Source organism: Eublepharis macularius, chromosome 6, assembly GCF_028583425.1.
Source record: "Eublepharis macularius isolate TG4126 chromosome 6, MPM_Emac_v1.0, whole genome shotgun sequence".
Classification (NCBI taxonomy): domain Eukaryota; kingdom Metazoa; phylum Chordata; class Lepidosauria; order Squamata; family Eublepharidae; genus Eublepharis; species Eublepharis macularius.
Window position 1 is genome coordinate 125644809 of NC_072795.1, and position 15201 is coordinate 125660009.

The 15201-nt window shown below is 46.0% G+C and overlaps 1 protein-coding gene across 2 annotated transcripts in view; it reads right to left on the reverse strand.

Annotated features, from left to right (window-relative positions):
- Nucleotides 1-2698: 2698 nt before the first annotated feature.
- Nucleotides 2699-15201, reverse strand: part of LOC129332175 (neurotrypsin-like) — a 32415-nt gene continuing 19912 nt past the window's right edge. For both annotated transcript variants that reach the window (XM_054983075.1, XM_054983074.1), the window contains exons 10-15: nucleotides 14614-14755; nucleotides 11499-11698; nucleotides 10151-10229; nucleotides 7696-7818; nucleotides 4425-4705; nucleotides 2699-3087 (exon numbers count right to left, since the gene is read on the reverse strand). In XM_054983075.1, coding sequence (XP_054839050.1) covers nucleotides 2777-3087; nucleotides 4425-4705; nucleotides 7696-7818; nucleotides 10151-10229; nucleotides 11499-11698; nucleotides 14614-14755 — 1136 coding nt within the window. In that variant the 3' untranslated portion in view covers nucleotides 2699-2776. The remainder of the gene's footprint in view (nucleotides 3088-4424; nucleotides 4706-7695; nucleotides 7819-10150; nucleotides 10230-11498; nucleotides 11699-14613; nucleotides 14756-15201) is intronic.

Sequence of the window (15201 nt, forward strand, 5' to 3'; positions counted from 1 at the left end):
CACTGATACTATGTGACCAGTACTACATATACTACAGGCAGTATGTTCAGGAAAGACAAAAGTTTAATTTTGGCTAAATAGTTAAATAGTAGAATTCAGTGCTGCAAGAGGTGGACATCTAGCTTTGATGTCTTTAAAAGGACATCACATATGACAAGTCCCTCAATGGCCATGGGGTTACTAAAGGGAACCTCCACAGAGGCAGTACACCTCAGAAACCCAGTGCTAGGAGGCAACGTCAGGGGAAGGCCTCAGCCTCTGTGCCGTTTGTTGCTTGTACCGTCCAGGGTAAGTGGCCAGCTTTTGCATGAGACAGGATGCTAGACTAGATGGACCACTGGTTTGATCTACAGGGTACCTCTGTTGTTCTCCTTTTCTAACAAAAATGTGTACTAAGTCTTTGGATAGTTTCCACAAGGTGAAAAATCCCTAAATATTGCAGTGCTACTGCTGAAGGGATCTACTGGCTCCATCTCAGCAGGACTAGTACATTCCCTTGTACTGCATACATTCCCTTGTATTCATGGCAACACACCAACCAGCAAAGGCTGCTCAATTGAGAAAGCCAACTGCATCCCCTATAGAGTTAAGCAAGGTTCGAGTCCAGGAGCACCTGAAAGACCAACAAAGTTTCCAGGACATGAGCTGTTTAGAGTCAAGCTCTCTTCATACCCTGGAAATTCTTTGTTGGTCTTTGAAGTGCTGCTGGACTTAAACCTTGCTCATTTACTGTAGACCAACATGGCCACCCTATGGAATTGGAAGAGGACTCCATGACAGAGAGTGGAGTGGTCTCTTCCAGAACCCCTCAAGAGAAAGAGGTAGGTACATGCATTAGTATGGAGGAAAGCCAGTTTGGTGGTTATGAGCGGCAGGACTCTAATCTGGAGAGCCAGGTTTGATTCCCCACTCCTCCGCTTGAAGCCAGCTGGGTGAAGTTGGGTCAGTCGCAGCTTCTCAGAGCTCTCTCAGCCCCACCCATCTCACAGGGTGATTGTCGTGAGGATAACAACAACACACTTTGTAAACCGCTCTGAATGGGTGTTAAGTTATCCTGAAGGGCGGTATATAAATCAAATATTATTATTATTAGGAAGCAAATATCCACCCCCAAAGGCAAGGCAAGAAGAAGCAGGGGCTGAAGGCTAGGAGATTTTTTTTCTCACGCACATCCCACCTTCAAGAGTCTGTCCCCCTCGGCCTGTTTCTGCTTCTCTCCTTGTTCTGCTGGCATTTCTTTGCATGAGCCTTCCTTCCTTCCTTCCATCCATCCAGCTTGAGCCTGAATGAACAGGTAATTGCCTTTGGATCTGACCATCAGTCTGTAAGAATATTTTTGCTTGCCTCCTCCATAGTGACCCTCATCCACACTATTACCAGATATTTTACATTCTGCCTTTTTAAAAAGTCTGTTGATATATGTAACATCGAAGTGCTTTGCATTGAGATGTCCACTGAGGAGTTATGAGGTTTAGAAGAAGTGCTGTTCTTATGAAAACAAGCCAAATGCTGAAAGCAGGGAGGATAAAGATGGTGTGTGTGTGTGTGTGTGTATGCTTATACCGGCGCCTTGACCAATGGAAAAACTGAAGACATGACCGTTGTTTAAAACCCAACACCGTGATTTGAGCTTTCAAAGATACAACAAGCAAATCTTTGTCTAGAGCTGCTTGTCTGCTTTCTCCTTCCATCTTCTCAGCAGAGTTTCTGGCAGTAGACGGCTGGCTGTGTCCAAGCCTTGCCCATTCCAACATCACACTAAGCCACAGTTAGCGTACAAAAGACACTTTCTAAACCCTCTTTAAAGCATCAACTGCAATTGCGATCTGCGGGCTGATCACAACTTGTGGTTTGGTGTTATGCCCGAATGCAGCCGATGCTGGTTTTTTTTTCCAATTTACTTAAAAAGAAACTCTATATAGGGGGTGAGATTCTCTTTCTCAACCACCACCATCTATAGTTTCTTTTTAAACAAGCTGAAAAGAACAGTATGGGCTCAGTTTGGCTGGTATTGACTGTGGCTTGGTGTAATTTGCGATCCCGCGTAAACAGCGCCATTTAATCTAGGTCACAAGGGTGCAGACTTGCATGTTAATTGGTCACTGCAGATACGCTCCAAGAAACGCCCTTTTCCTACAGTCACGGAATGTCTAAATTTGCCAAAATGGACAGTAACGGTGTTGACAGCAACATCTCAAGTCCTTATGGATCCTGAAGGAACATGCTAACTTGGAAAAATCTGTATGCTGTTACTTCTTGCCTTTGATCAAAGAGGACTTTCATGTGAAGAGATCAAGTGCAAGGATTTGGAAACCACATCAATGGCCCAAAGTCTAGTCTCAAGGAGCGCTTACAAACGCATCTTCTTTGGTACCAGTGGCAGCAGCAGACAACCAAATACAGACAAAACAAAGCAAGTAAACTCCTCCATGTTTTAGGTAAAAGCAGGGCATTTTTTCTGAGAAAAGAGGTGGTGGAACTCAGGATTGCCCAATGACGTCTCTTTGGGTCAGCTGGAACAAGGGGGGAGTTTTTAAACGTTTAAATCACCCTTGGTGAAAATGGTCACATGGCCGGTGGCCCCGCCCCCTGATCTCTAGACAGAGGGGAGTTAAGATTGCCAATCTAAACTCCCCTCTGTCTGGAGATAAGGGGGTGGAGCCACCGGCCATGTGACCATTTTCAAGAGGTGCCGGAACTCCGTTCCACTGCATTCCAGCTGAGAAAAAAAGCCCTGGGTAAAAGCAACATGAATCCATCTCTGGCTTGGCTGCTCTCACTTCAGTTTGGTTATCTTCTTGATCCAAGGCACAAATTTGCTGACTTTTGTGTAAACGCCAGGGGAATCTTTTCGGCCACACCCGTAACCCCAAGAAGTGATCCCCAGAATAACCCAGTGTCCGCTTGATCTTTGACACACAAGTGGCCCCCCACTGTCACCCTGGCAGCTGTCCACTCGGTTATCTTCAGAAAGGTTTCCAGCACAAAGCATACGATTAGTAAACTTCTTTCCATAACGGGACTTGCAAACTTTTTGCGACAGCAGGGGCACTGAGCCCTGGAGTAACATTCTTGAATATGACTTCCCTGGAAGAAAAACAGAGGACAACTCACACAGCCCAGACACAGAAAAGCAACCCCTGCCCCCTCATCAAGCAAGCACCATTTTAAAGAGGTTTAGGCAAGAAACATTCATTCACTAGATGAGGTTTTATATAATGTGGATTTTAATGTCATCCTTTTGGTTCTAAACGGCACTTAATATGGTGCTATATTGCCCATAAAAATCCAGCAATGTCCATCTCCCCATAAGCAAGATCCTATTACATATGGATTTCTTTTTTAAAAAAATCATAAATACCAGCTCTCTGCACAAAATATCCAAACTCAATGGCTCAGAGAGATGTTAGTGTATAAACACCCTACCAAGTACCATGAACACTGCTAAGATAGTTACTATTTAATTTTAACATTCAGTTTTCCCTAGTGCAGTTCTGATTTTTTAATATACAGAATTAATGCAGAGACAAGTACCCATAGCCCTCTATAGCTGATTCTGCAGACATTGGATAATGCACTTTCAATGCACTTTATCAGTGGTTTGAGGTGGATTTTTTGTTCCGCACACAAAAAAATCCGTTCCAAATGACCTATAAAGAGGATTGGAAGTGCATTATCCAATGTGTGCGGAATCACTCATTATGTTAATAAAGGCAAAGCAAGTTCTAACCACATAATTGCATTTGTTGGGGAGATGGGCCTTACCCTTCACATCTCTGCATAAAAATGGTTTTCAGACTTAGTTTTAAAAAAGAACCCAAGAATTCAGCTGACTTGATAGCCACATTACTATAACATTTTAACTCTATAGAAATATGTCAATTGCTCTAGTGGAGGAGAAATGCCCGCCATATGGGACTGGGCAAAGAAAATTGTGCCAAGGTGGGCAAGGATAGGAAGATCCAAAGTTTACTGTCCAAAGAGGTACCTTCGCGGCCGTGCTGCTTTCCCAAAACATCACAATAAAGCAGGTTTGGAAAAGGGTAGAAAATATTGGGAAAACCCAGGAAGTCCACAAAGGCACCACAATGCTATGGGAGAACAAGAAAAGCCTTTGTTTCGCCATAGCTTCTATGCTGGGCAAACAACCTGGATGTCAGTGACAATATTTCCTACCTCCTCAGGAGAGCTCCTTTCAGTCAACTGCCAGAGCTTTTAATCAAAAACTTTGTTTCCCCCAGTAATCTTTGGTTGATTTTATCTGAATCTTATTAGTGCGAGTCTTATTAGTGAAACATTATTTGCCTCGCCATGATCATAGCAAGTGTCCTAAAAGATTATCCATAGCTGGCTCTCTAAAGGACTGACCTCCCAACTCTTATCAACCTTTGAAGTTCCTCTGTGAGATACAACCTGCCACTTACCTGTGTCTCCCCAGCCAGATATGACACAGGCCTGTCTATCAATGGCAGCCTTCTCTTTCCTGCTAGGCAGACAGATGGGAAGGACGTGGTGGCTGAAAGAAAGACAGTGGCCATCTTTCCCCCGAATCCTGACCAGGGCGATGTCGTTGTCGTTGCTGCTGGACTGGTAGTTCCTGTGGAGGACGATCTTCTCCACTGGCAGCTCTCTCTCAAACTCATCCCTCACACCAGTGTGGTAGTCTCCCACCCGCAGCAGGTAGCGCCGCACGTCTACCCCAAACCTGTTCGCAAGAGAGCAGTCAACCCATTATTACTCACTGAAGTTACTTCATCTCTAGCACATTTTTAAATCCCATCTTTCTTCCAAGGAGCTCAAGGCAGTATGCACAGATCTGTTTCCCAATTTTATCCTCACAACTCCTCTTGTGAGGTAAATTTAGCTGAGAGTGAGCCCGAAGTCATCCAGTAAGCTTTATGTCCAAATGGCGGTTTGAAGCTGGGTTTCCCTAGTGGTAGCTTGACTTTGTACCCACTAAGCCAACTGTTGCTTTCTCCTCACATTCCTTTGAGCACAGCCAGGGCTTTTTTTATGGGAAAAGAGGTGGTGGAACTCAGTGGTGGAACTCAGGACTGCACAATGACGTCACTTTGGGTCAGCTGGAACAATGGGGGAGTTTTTAAAAGTTTAAATCACCCTTGGTGAAAATGGTCACATGGCCAGTGGCCCCGCCCCTGATCTCCAGACAGAGGGGAGTTTAGATTGCCCTCCGCGCCACTGCACGGAGGGCAATCTAAACTCCCCTCTGTCTGGAGATCAGGGGGCGGGGCCACCGGCCATGTGACCATTTTCAAGAGGTGCTGGAACTCCATTCCACCACATTCCCGCTGAAAAAAAGCCCTGCGCACAGCTATGGGAAAAGCACAGAAAAGGGCGGCCAAGACAATTACAGGGTTGGAGCACCTTTCCTATGAGGAAAGGCTAGAGTGTCTAGGACTTTTCAGTCTAGAAAAAATAGCTTAGGAGAGACAGAATAAAGGTTTTTATAAATGTGCATAGGGTGGAGAAAGTGGATAGCAAGAGTTTTTTTCTCCCTCTTCTGTAATGCTGGAACTTGGAGGCATCCAATGAAATGGTTGGAAATAGGTTCAGGACAAACAAAAGGAAATGCTTCTTTACTCAGAACTTGGAGGCATCCAATGAAATTGTTTATTTATTTATTTTTATTTATTTATTTTCCATTTATATTCCGCTCTCCCCACATTTTCAGCAGGCTCAGGGCGGATTACAAACACATACAGTTAAAATATATAAAACGATTATTATAAATTAGTAACCATTAAAACATCCAAAATTACTACACAATTTACATATAAACATGAACATAGCAGCACAACTAACCAGCCTAAATCATCTCCAGAGCATCTTTGTAGTAAAAAGATGATTTATTTGTGGTGGGGAGGGCCCAATCCACCATCAACCAGCCAGGGGGGCTCTGCCTAGCACCGCCCATATGCCTGGTGGAACAGCTCTGTCTTGCAGGCCCGGCGAAAGGATAACAAGTCTTGCTGGGCCTTGGTCTCATCAGACAGAGCACTCCACCAGGCTGGGGCCAGGACTGAAAAGGCCCTGGCCCTGGTCGATGCCTCCATGGGGCCAGGGACCTTTAGCAGATGTTTCTCACTGGAACAAAGGGTCCTCTGGGGTTCGTATGGAGAGAGGCGGTCCCACAGATACGCAGGTCTCAGTCTGCATAGAGCTTTATAGGTTAGTACCAAAACCTTGAACCTGATTCGGTACTCCACCTGTAGCCAGTGCAGCTGACGCAGTGCCAGCGTTACGTGCTCACGCATCGGCAGTCCTGTGATAACACGCGCCACCACATTCTGCACCAGCTGTAACTGACGGATCAGGTTCAGGGGAAGCCCTGTGTAGAGTGCGTTACAGTAGTCTAACCTAGAGGTGACCGTTGCCTGGACCACTGTAGTCAAGTCGCAGGACGAAAGATAAGGGGCGAGCTGCCTGGCCTGTCGGAGATAGAAAAAGGAAGACCTGGCAACCGCAGTGATCTGGGCCTCCATTGTCAAGGAGGCATCCAAGATCACCCCCAGGCTCCTGACTCTTGGTGCCGCCGTAAGCACCGCCCCATCGAGTGCAGGGAGCCGGGGTCCTGAATCCACGTTTCCGCAACTCAAGTACAGGATCTTCGTCTTTGCAGGGTTTAACTTCAGCCGACTTTGTCTCAACCATCCAGGCACGGCTTCAAAAGCTTGCTCTAGGACATCTGGGGCAGATCCAGGCCAGCCGTCCATCAACAGATATAGCTGGGTGTCATCCGCATATTGGTGGCACCCAAGCCCGAAACTCTGCACCAACTGGGTGAGGGGGCGCATATAGATGTTAAACAGTAATGGGGAGAGTATTGCCTCCTGCAGCACACCACATACTAGTGGTCGACGGGACGATAACTTATCCCCAGCGCCACCCTCTGTCCCCGACCGTGAAGAAAAGAGACAAGCCACTGTAGTGCTGTCCCCTGAATTCCCACATTGGTGAGGCAGTGGGTCAAAAGATCATAATCAACTGTATAAAACGCCGCTGAAAGATCTAATAAAATCAGCAGCGCCGATCCACCTCAGTCCAGGTGACTGCGGGAAATAAGTTCAGGACAAACAAAAGGAAATGCTTCTTTACTCGGAACTTGGAGGCATCCAATGAAATTATTGGGAAATAAGTTCAGGACAAACAAAAGGGAATGCTTCTTTACTCAACTATTAATTAAATGTAGAAGTCACTGCCAGTGGAGGTAAGTCATGGTCACCAGCATAGACGGCTATAAAGAAGGATTAGACAAATTCATGGTGACTAAAAACAACCTCCAGATGCAGAGGTAGCAAACATCTGGGGGCAGCATTAGGGGAGAGCTTCAGTCTCTCTGTCCTGTTTGTTTGGCCCTCTAGAGCCAACTGGTTGGCTGCTGTATGAAACAACATGCTGGCCTAGGTGGACCACCAGTCTGATCCAGCCAAGCTCTGCTTATGTTCTTACGTTATTTTTTGCTCACACTGGCTTGTAAAGTACCATATAAACAGACAGGGATGAAGAAAAAAGAAAGCCACACTGCCGCCATCTCTAGCAGTCTGTACTCACAAGACGTGGTTCATGGTTTCTTGGGATTTGGGGCAGATATTTTAGGGAAGAGAACAAGAAATCCCAATCATATCTTACCCACCTTCCCTTTAACAGTATTGTCACTCGTACACACCCTATTACCTTTTGAAGCAATGTGCTGCCGTCACCACCCAGCAGTTGCTGATCAGCGTTGCTCCACACAGCAAGCGCGCATCCCTGTGAAACCCCTTCAGCCGCAGCGACACCTGCCACGGCCAACCTCCTCTGAAAGAGAAATAGAGAGGAGTGCAAACAACGGGAAAGCCAAGGGCAGGCAGGCACTTGGAAGGCTCAACAATATTCTGCTCCCTACCCTCTGCTAACACGGTGTCTCATTACATGTTAAATAATCCACATAGTTTGTGTCAATTTATGTGTCCTTTATGGCCTGTAAGATAGGAGGTCTCTGACCTGGATGGCCCAAGCTAGACCGATCTTACCAGATCTCAGAAACTAAGCAGGGTTGGCCCTGGGCCAATTCCGCACGGCTTACCTGAAGCCGGGACGTTGTGGAACATGCCAGAAAAAATGCGGAAGCGCTCATTTTCTCACACGAGTTTTGCACGATATCGTGCAAAATTTGTGCGAGAAAACGCAATCTTCCGCGTTTTTTCCGGCATGTTCCGCAACGTCCTGGCTTCAGGTAAGCCGTGCGGAATCTGCCCTGGTTAGTACTTGGATGGAAGACCACCGAAGAAGTCCAGGGTCACTATGAGGAGGCAAGCATGGGGGAAACCACCTCTGAAGTCTCTTGCCCTGAAAACCCTCCATGGTGGCCATAAGTTGGCTTCAACTTGACAGCACTTTACACATGAGATAGGTATAAGAGAACAAATGAGTCGCACTATCCTCACATAAAGAGGCTATTCTCCCTATTGTCTGCTCCAATTGATTTGGAAATTGCTTGCCAAACCAGAGCCAAAAAAGTCATACATCAAAAGAGTAATACTTTTGTTTTACGTTTTTAGCATCAAATATAGAAATATAGAGATATAGCAAGAGATCACATACAGATCTTTTAAAACTTTTAAAGTACCGTTCTTTTTGTGGAAGAATGATGTTTGGATTCCCAAAAGTAAAACCTCTGGCAAGCATAGCAAGAATTCCTCTCATGTCTCTAACTACCATATAAACCACTGCTAATTAGAGGATAGTTAAAATCAGGGCTTTTTTTCAGTGGGAATGCAGTGTAATGGAGTTCCGGCACCTCTTGAAAATGGTCGCATGGCTGGTGGCCCCACCCCCTGATCTCCAGAAAGAGGGGAGTTTAGATTGCCCTCCGTGCAGCGGCATGAAGGGCAATCTAATCTCCCCTCTGTCTGGAGATCAGGAGGTGGGGCCACTGGCCATGTGATCATTTTCACCAAGGGCAATTTAAACTTTAACCCCTCCCCCCTTGTTCCAGCTGACCAAAAGTGATGTCATTGTGCGGTCCTGAGTTCCACCACCTCTTTTCCCAGAAAAAAAGCCCTGGTTAAAATATTCAACATAAAATATTCAACAGCTATTTTAATATCTATAAAGGTCATGACTCTGATATTTTGTATTTTAATAATCCTTGTAGCGCACAGTTTCACATCTGCTTGTCCCCTTTTCTCCCCTTCTTTTCTGTATCCTTTTTTTTTGCTTTAATTAAAAAAAATTAATTAAAAAAGAGGGTAGTTAAAATGATGGCACATCCAACGGGCTAACATTCAGTTAAATGAAATCAAAGTTCAGTGCCATCTTAAAGACTAACAGCATTTCATCTCTGAGATGCCACTGATGTATTTTGCTCGAAAAGACTGACAGGGCTCCCTCTCTGCAATTAGCATTCAGTTGCAGACAAACACAATTCAGCTACATTTGATCACTCATTATTCAATTCTTCAGAACAGTAGCCAGATGCAGGCCCAAGAGCATTTGCAAGGCTGCAAGGGATAACGCAGACATGAGGGTTGCATAACGAAGCAGACATGAAGGTGGAATGAGGCTCTTGGAAGAAAAGGCACAGCTCCTCGGAGAAGTGAATAGTTAACCTAGTTTTGCTAGGCCATGCCTGGCAACTGCTGGAGCTTGGGGGTGGGGACATGGGGGGGTACCAGCATTGCATGCACCGTGATATCATTTCTTGGGATAACCAGAAATGACATCACATCACTCTAGGAATCAGCAGAAACTCTATGGTACAACCACATAGAACCTTAGAGAAAACTAGAAGTGATGTCATGCCATGCACGACACCAGTATTTTTAAATTTTATTGTTCTCCTACCACCACTCAAAGTGGCAGAGGGCAACAAGGGTTGCCAGCGGGAGGGTCTTACTACAGCGGGAGCCCTGGCAACCTTAAGTTATCCCTTCCCCAGTGTTAGGGGTGTTCAGAAGAAGAATTGGTATTTTGTGACATGGTAACTCGACTGAGAGTTAATAGCTTTCATGAGGCCCCATCAGCTTCTGAATCAGGAAGCAGGCTTCTGAAGAGGTATAAATATGTGGGGTAGCCTGGCAACCAATATGTGCTAAACCCAGGTAACAACTGCTCCGCCATCCCAGGCTACAAGAGGCAAGTGAGGTACCTGAGAGATTTCTTTCCACCGATTATCCTTTTTTTGCGGAGGTGAAGCAAGCGTAGCCCACACATGCCAAAAGCAGAACCTGCCGTCAAATGGAAAACAGTTCAGCTCCCATGTCATTGCCAATCAGCACTTCCTACTAAAGCCAAAACGCTACTTTTTGATGATCTCTGGAGGATACTTGTCCTTGTGATGGAAATGGTCTGCAAACTGATATGCCTCATGATCATGGACCAGGAGAATGTTTAGCTCTTTGCTTCATTAAGTAGAAAAGAAGTTATTGCCTTAGTGCCCCCCCGCCCCAACATCTTATTCAGGCTTAGTGGACTTTGACTATGGCTGTTTTCACACGTCTTACTGGCTGCGCAAAATCACACAAAACTCCCGGAATGATGGTGTCTTCCTGGCGCGATTTCCTGTCATGACTCCGTTTGTGGCATGATTCACCACAAACCGGAGTCATGACGTGAAATCGCGCCAGGAAGACGCTGTCCTTCCGGGAGTTTGGGGCAATTTTGCACAGTCAGTAAGACGTGTGAACATGGCCTATCACTTAGAAACGTTCAGGAAAAAATGTAGAGCCCTAGACAGATCAAGCTTGACATTTTGAATCCTTGTTAACAACTGGTTATTCTCACTTCTTCGATCAACAATTATTTAAATGGAAACTTAGCTCACTCCCTGCTGTATCCAAATTCCCTGTTCTTAAACCATCTGCAAGAGAAAGAAATTAATTTGGTCTCCCTTAAAACATCTCTAAGGAAAAAACCTCCACAATTTTTCCTGAGGGAAACAGCAAGGGCTACACATCCTTGGCCATCCCAAAGTAAGAAGACTGCTAATTTTGTTGTCTAACTTTTAAAGTCAAGCTTCGGATTGCCTTCTCACACAACCTGAAAGGTACCATAGGAACATCGGGAGTCCAGGAGCCGTAATTGCTAGTGGACAGGGTTTTGAGTTTTTAGGTAGTTAGGAACTGTCTTCATTCCCAGATATGGAAAGAATGCAGGAAGTATCAAGGTAACAGAGGCCGAAACTGAAGAACTCATGCAGGACAAAGAAGCACTACTGAAAAAACTAGATAAAACGCCCTTTTATTTCCAAATCTTCTACACGCACCCTGCATGTTTTTCAAATCTTCTGTAACACAGAGAGGAGACTGCAGTTTGTTTAGTGAAAACTGTGATTCTCTGGAAGTCAAAATTTAAGCAAGATCCCAACTTCTTTCTGCCGTTCTGGCTATAAAAAATATTGTTGAGCGCTGCCACTCCTACAATGCAATCTTAAACAGAGTTACATTCTTCTAAGTCGATAAAAGTCAAAAGGAGGCAACTACTCCGAGGACACACACCTGAATTTCTGATGGCCTCCCCTTCCACGTAGTTGCAGATCACGCCTGCATCTTCGCTGTGCCAGCAGTTGTGGATGCCGCTCTTAGGGATGAGGCATTCCCCCAAAGTGCGCTCTGTACCACTGCATGCCACATTGTCCAAGTGGATGGGTCCGTGCCCTTCCCCAAAATAGGCCATGGTTTTGGCTTTTGCAGCACCACTGCAAGGAGAGAATAAGAGAAAGGTCTCCCCAGACGTCGTCTTAGAACAGCGATCCCCACTGTGTCTCTTATGGGTGCCATGGCATCTGCCAGTGTCTTTTCTGGCACTCACTGGCTTCTTGGTTTTGTGGACTAAAATCCAAAGAGTCTTCAACAGAACAGAAGGAAACAGGGAACTTCAAATTGCTCCCTACCAGCAGACAGACTAGAAGAGACCTTAGCTCATCTTGGGTAAGTATATCACAGGTGCACACCCTCAGTTTAGCCACAGGCACAGATTTTCTTGTGTCTCTAGGCTTGGACATTTCTCATTTTAGTGCGCAGGAAGCACTCTTTCTTTAGAAACCTTCTGCACTAGTGAAATGTAGTACACTTAGGATTATTATGTGCACATGCAGTTATAACAGAGATTCAAGACAATGTCACCACCAATCTGCTCAACACCCATTCCTACCTTCGTATGGTCCCAGTTTTCCCCCCTAGGAGATAGTTTGTTGAGATTTTTGTTTTGTGTAGAACAGAAGCATAATCTCTGTGATATGTGGATGCCATGTTATAATACTAATTCTGTAACCTCCCAGCACTGATTGCAAAGAATAGCACTAGGGTGGTACCACCCTGAAACCAAACAGCATCTCTTTCCCTCAAGTAAAGAATTGTTCATTGCCTCCCTCCTCCTCCATGGAATAGCAGGTTTTTCAGGGGAAAAACATTTGGAAGCAGATGCCTCTATCATAGGAGAATGCATGGCTTGCAACTTTTCAACACTGCGTAGAACCTCCCAACATTGTGTGATTGGCCCCACCATTCTGGCAGCCATTTTGTAGAAATGCCTGCTAACCTTTCTCAAAATTCCAAAAGTAACCACAGCTCAACCAGTTTGGGAAGCCCTGGCTAGCATCATCCAGGTCAGAGCATAAAGATGATATACCACACCAAAATTATTCCCTAGGAGGAGGAGGGTCATAGACAATATGTTCCATACATGAATACTTCAACTTACTGAGGTACTACCAGGGCTTTTTTTCAGCTGGAACGTGGTGGAACGGAGTTCCAGAACCTCTTGAAAATGGTCACAAGGCCGGTGGCCCCGCCCCCTGATCTCCAGACAGAGGGGAGTTTAGATTGCCCTCCATGCCGAGGGCAATCTAAACTCCCCTCTGTCTGGAGATCAGGGGGCGGGGCCACCGGCCATGTGACCATTTTCTCCAAGGGCAACCCACTGAGTTCCATCACCTCTTTTCCCAGAAAAAAAGCCCTGGGTACTACTATCACCAAAGAAATGCTTGTATATGAGTAGCCCTAAAGCCCTCTGATTCAAATGAAAGCAACTAAATTAAGTGGCCATTTCCCCCAAACAAGGAGCCCCAAGTCCAAACCTACTTGACTAGCTAGCTAGAGGGTGGTTATACATGGTTTTCTGGAACTCAAGTAGAGCGTTGCTGATGTGGCCACTTACAGGAAATTAGTCATTTCTGGTTTCTGTTCTGGGGTGATCTGGGCTTAGAAGAAAGGTGCTAGAAGAGTGGTGAAAAGATTGAGTGTGAACAATCCGAAGTGCTCTAAAGCTACAGGATGCTAGAAGCTTCCCTGGTTTAGCCTTGTTGGGGCTGTCCTGAATACCACTCCAGCCGTTTTCACACATCTTACTGGCTGCGCAAAATCGCACAAAACTCCCGGAACAACGGCATCTTCCTGGCGCAATTGCCCATCATGACTCCCATTTGTGGTTGGCTGGCCCACTCACCACAAACCGGACTCATAATGTGAAATCGCGCTAGGAAGATGCCATCATTCCGGGAGTTTTGTGTGATTTTGCGTGGCCGGTAAAACATGTGAAAATGGCCTCCTTGTCCATTCCTGCTCAACCTGTAACTATGTAAACAACGCTGACAGAAGAATCCTAAGACTCCAGTGGTCTCCTCTGGTTTCAAAGGGGCTGCTCTGAACATCTACTACAAGAAAAAGGGAAAGGGTTGCCAACTTGCCAATCTCCAGCTGGGGCCCGGAGTTCTCTCAGCATAATAACTGATCTCCAGATTACAGAGATCTGTTCCCCTGGAGGAAATGGCAGTTTCAAAGGGCACACCCTGTCATCACACCCCTGATGAACATTCTAATGAACATCTCCTAAAGAGGATCTCCTGATCACCCTGTAGGAAGAAACACTTTGTTTTAAGGGGTGCTGTTTCTACATAGCCAGGCAGCAACTCATTCTCAGTCGATGCAAGATACAGCACCTCACTACAGGCAGACAAACTGCCCACAATCAGAATTGCCAACTCTGGGTTGGAAATTCCTGGAAGTTTGAGGGTGGAGCTCGGGACAGGCGGGGTTTCGAGAGGGAAGGAACTCAACAGGGATGTGATGCGAGGGTTGCCAGGTGCCCGGTTTTCCTCCTGACAGTCCTTTTCAGTTGGACTGTCTGGGGTTGATCAACCTGCTCGGCCTTCTGCTTGCCAGGGAAGCAGACGGCCCACCTGCCTGGCTTCCTGCATGCAAGGGAAGTGGTTGGCTGGCCCACTTGCCCAACCGCCCAGCCTCCTGTACACCAGCGATGACATCACTTCTGGAAGTGATGTCAACATGCTAGGGGCGGAGGTGTGCATGCACGAAGGAATGCATAAAGGTATGTGCCAGGATCCTTGTCCTATTTTGGGGGGAGCCATCTGGCAACCCTAAATGATGCCATAAAGTCTGCCCTCCAAAGCAGCCATTTTCTCCAGGGGAACTGATCTCTGTTGTCTAAAGATCAGTTATCATTCTAAGAGATCTCCGGGCCCCACTTGAGTGTTAGCAACCTTACATATCCAAGTAGTAAGCTACACCCACAAAAGCAGACAGAGAAGAAAGTTTCAGATCTTTTTTAAGTTGACGTCAACAATCCTTAAACAAAACCTTGTAACCCTCTTACCTATAACCCAGCTGTCTGCAAACCACTGCCGCATCTCTGTCTGTCCAGCCATCATCGCAGACACTGCCCCACTGCCCATTCAGAAACACTTCCACACGCCCTTCTTTGGTGTTCTCCCCATCCACCAGCCGCACAGGCAATCCTGGGTGATGTTAAGTTGCATAGAAGATAGTGTTAACCACTGGATAGAGCAGGGCTGGCTCAGCCTGGAGCCGCTTGTACTGAAGGCCAAACTAAACAAGAGCTTGGCAAACCAAGGTTTGTTTTCAAACATAATGTGGAAGTAGGGTGTCCAGGTACCCTGCTACCGTACCCAAGTGCCTGTAGCCAATCAGATCGGCCATGAGAAGGAAGTGGGGGAAGCATCACTGATGCTATGATGTCACTTCCAGGAAAAAAAACAAATGTCCTAGTAGGGCATTAGAAGGGGCACAAGAGAAAGTGGTGGTGAACTGACCCCTCTTACATTTCATATCTCCCCACATTTGGCAGCTCCAAATTTTCTCCAAATTTTCTCCATTTCTAGTACACTTATATCTTGCTTTTCATCTGAGGAGCTCTGATCAGGCTATATGCTTCTCCCTTTCT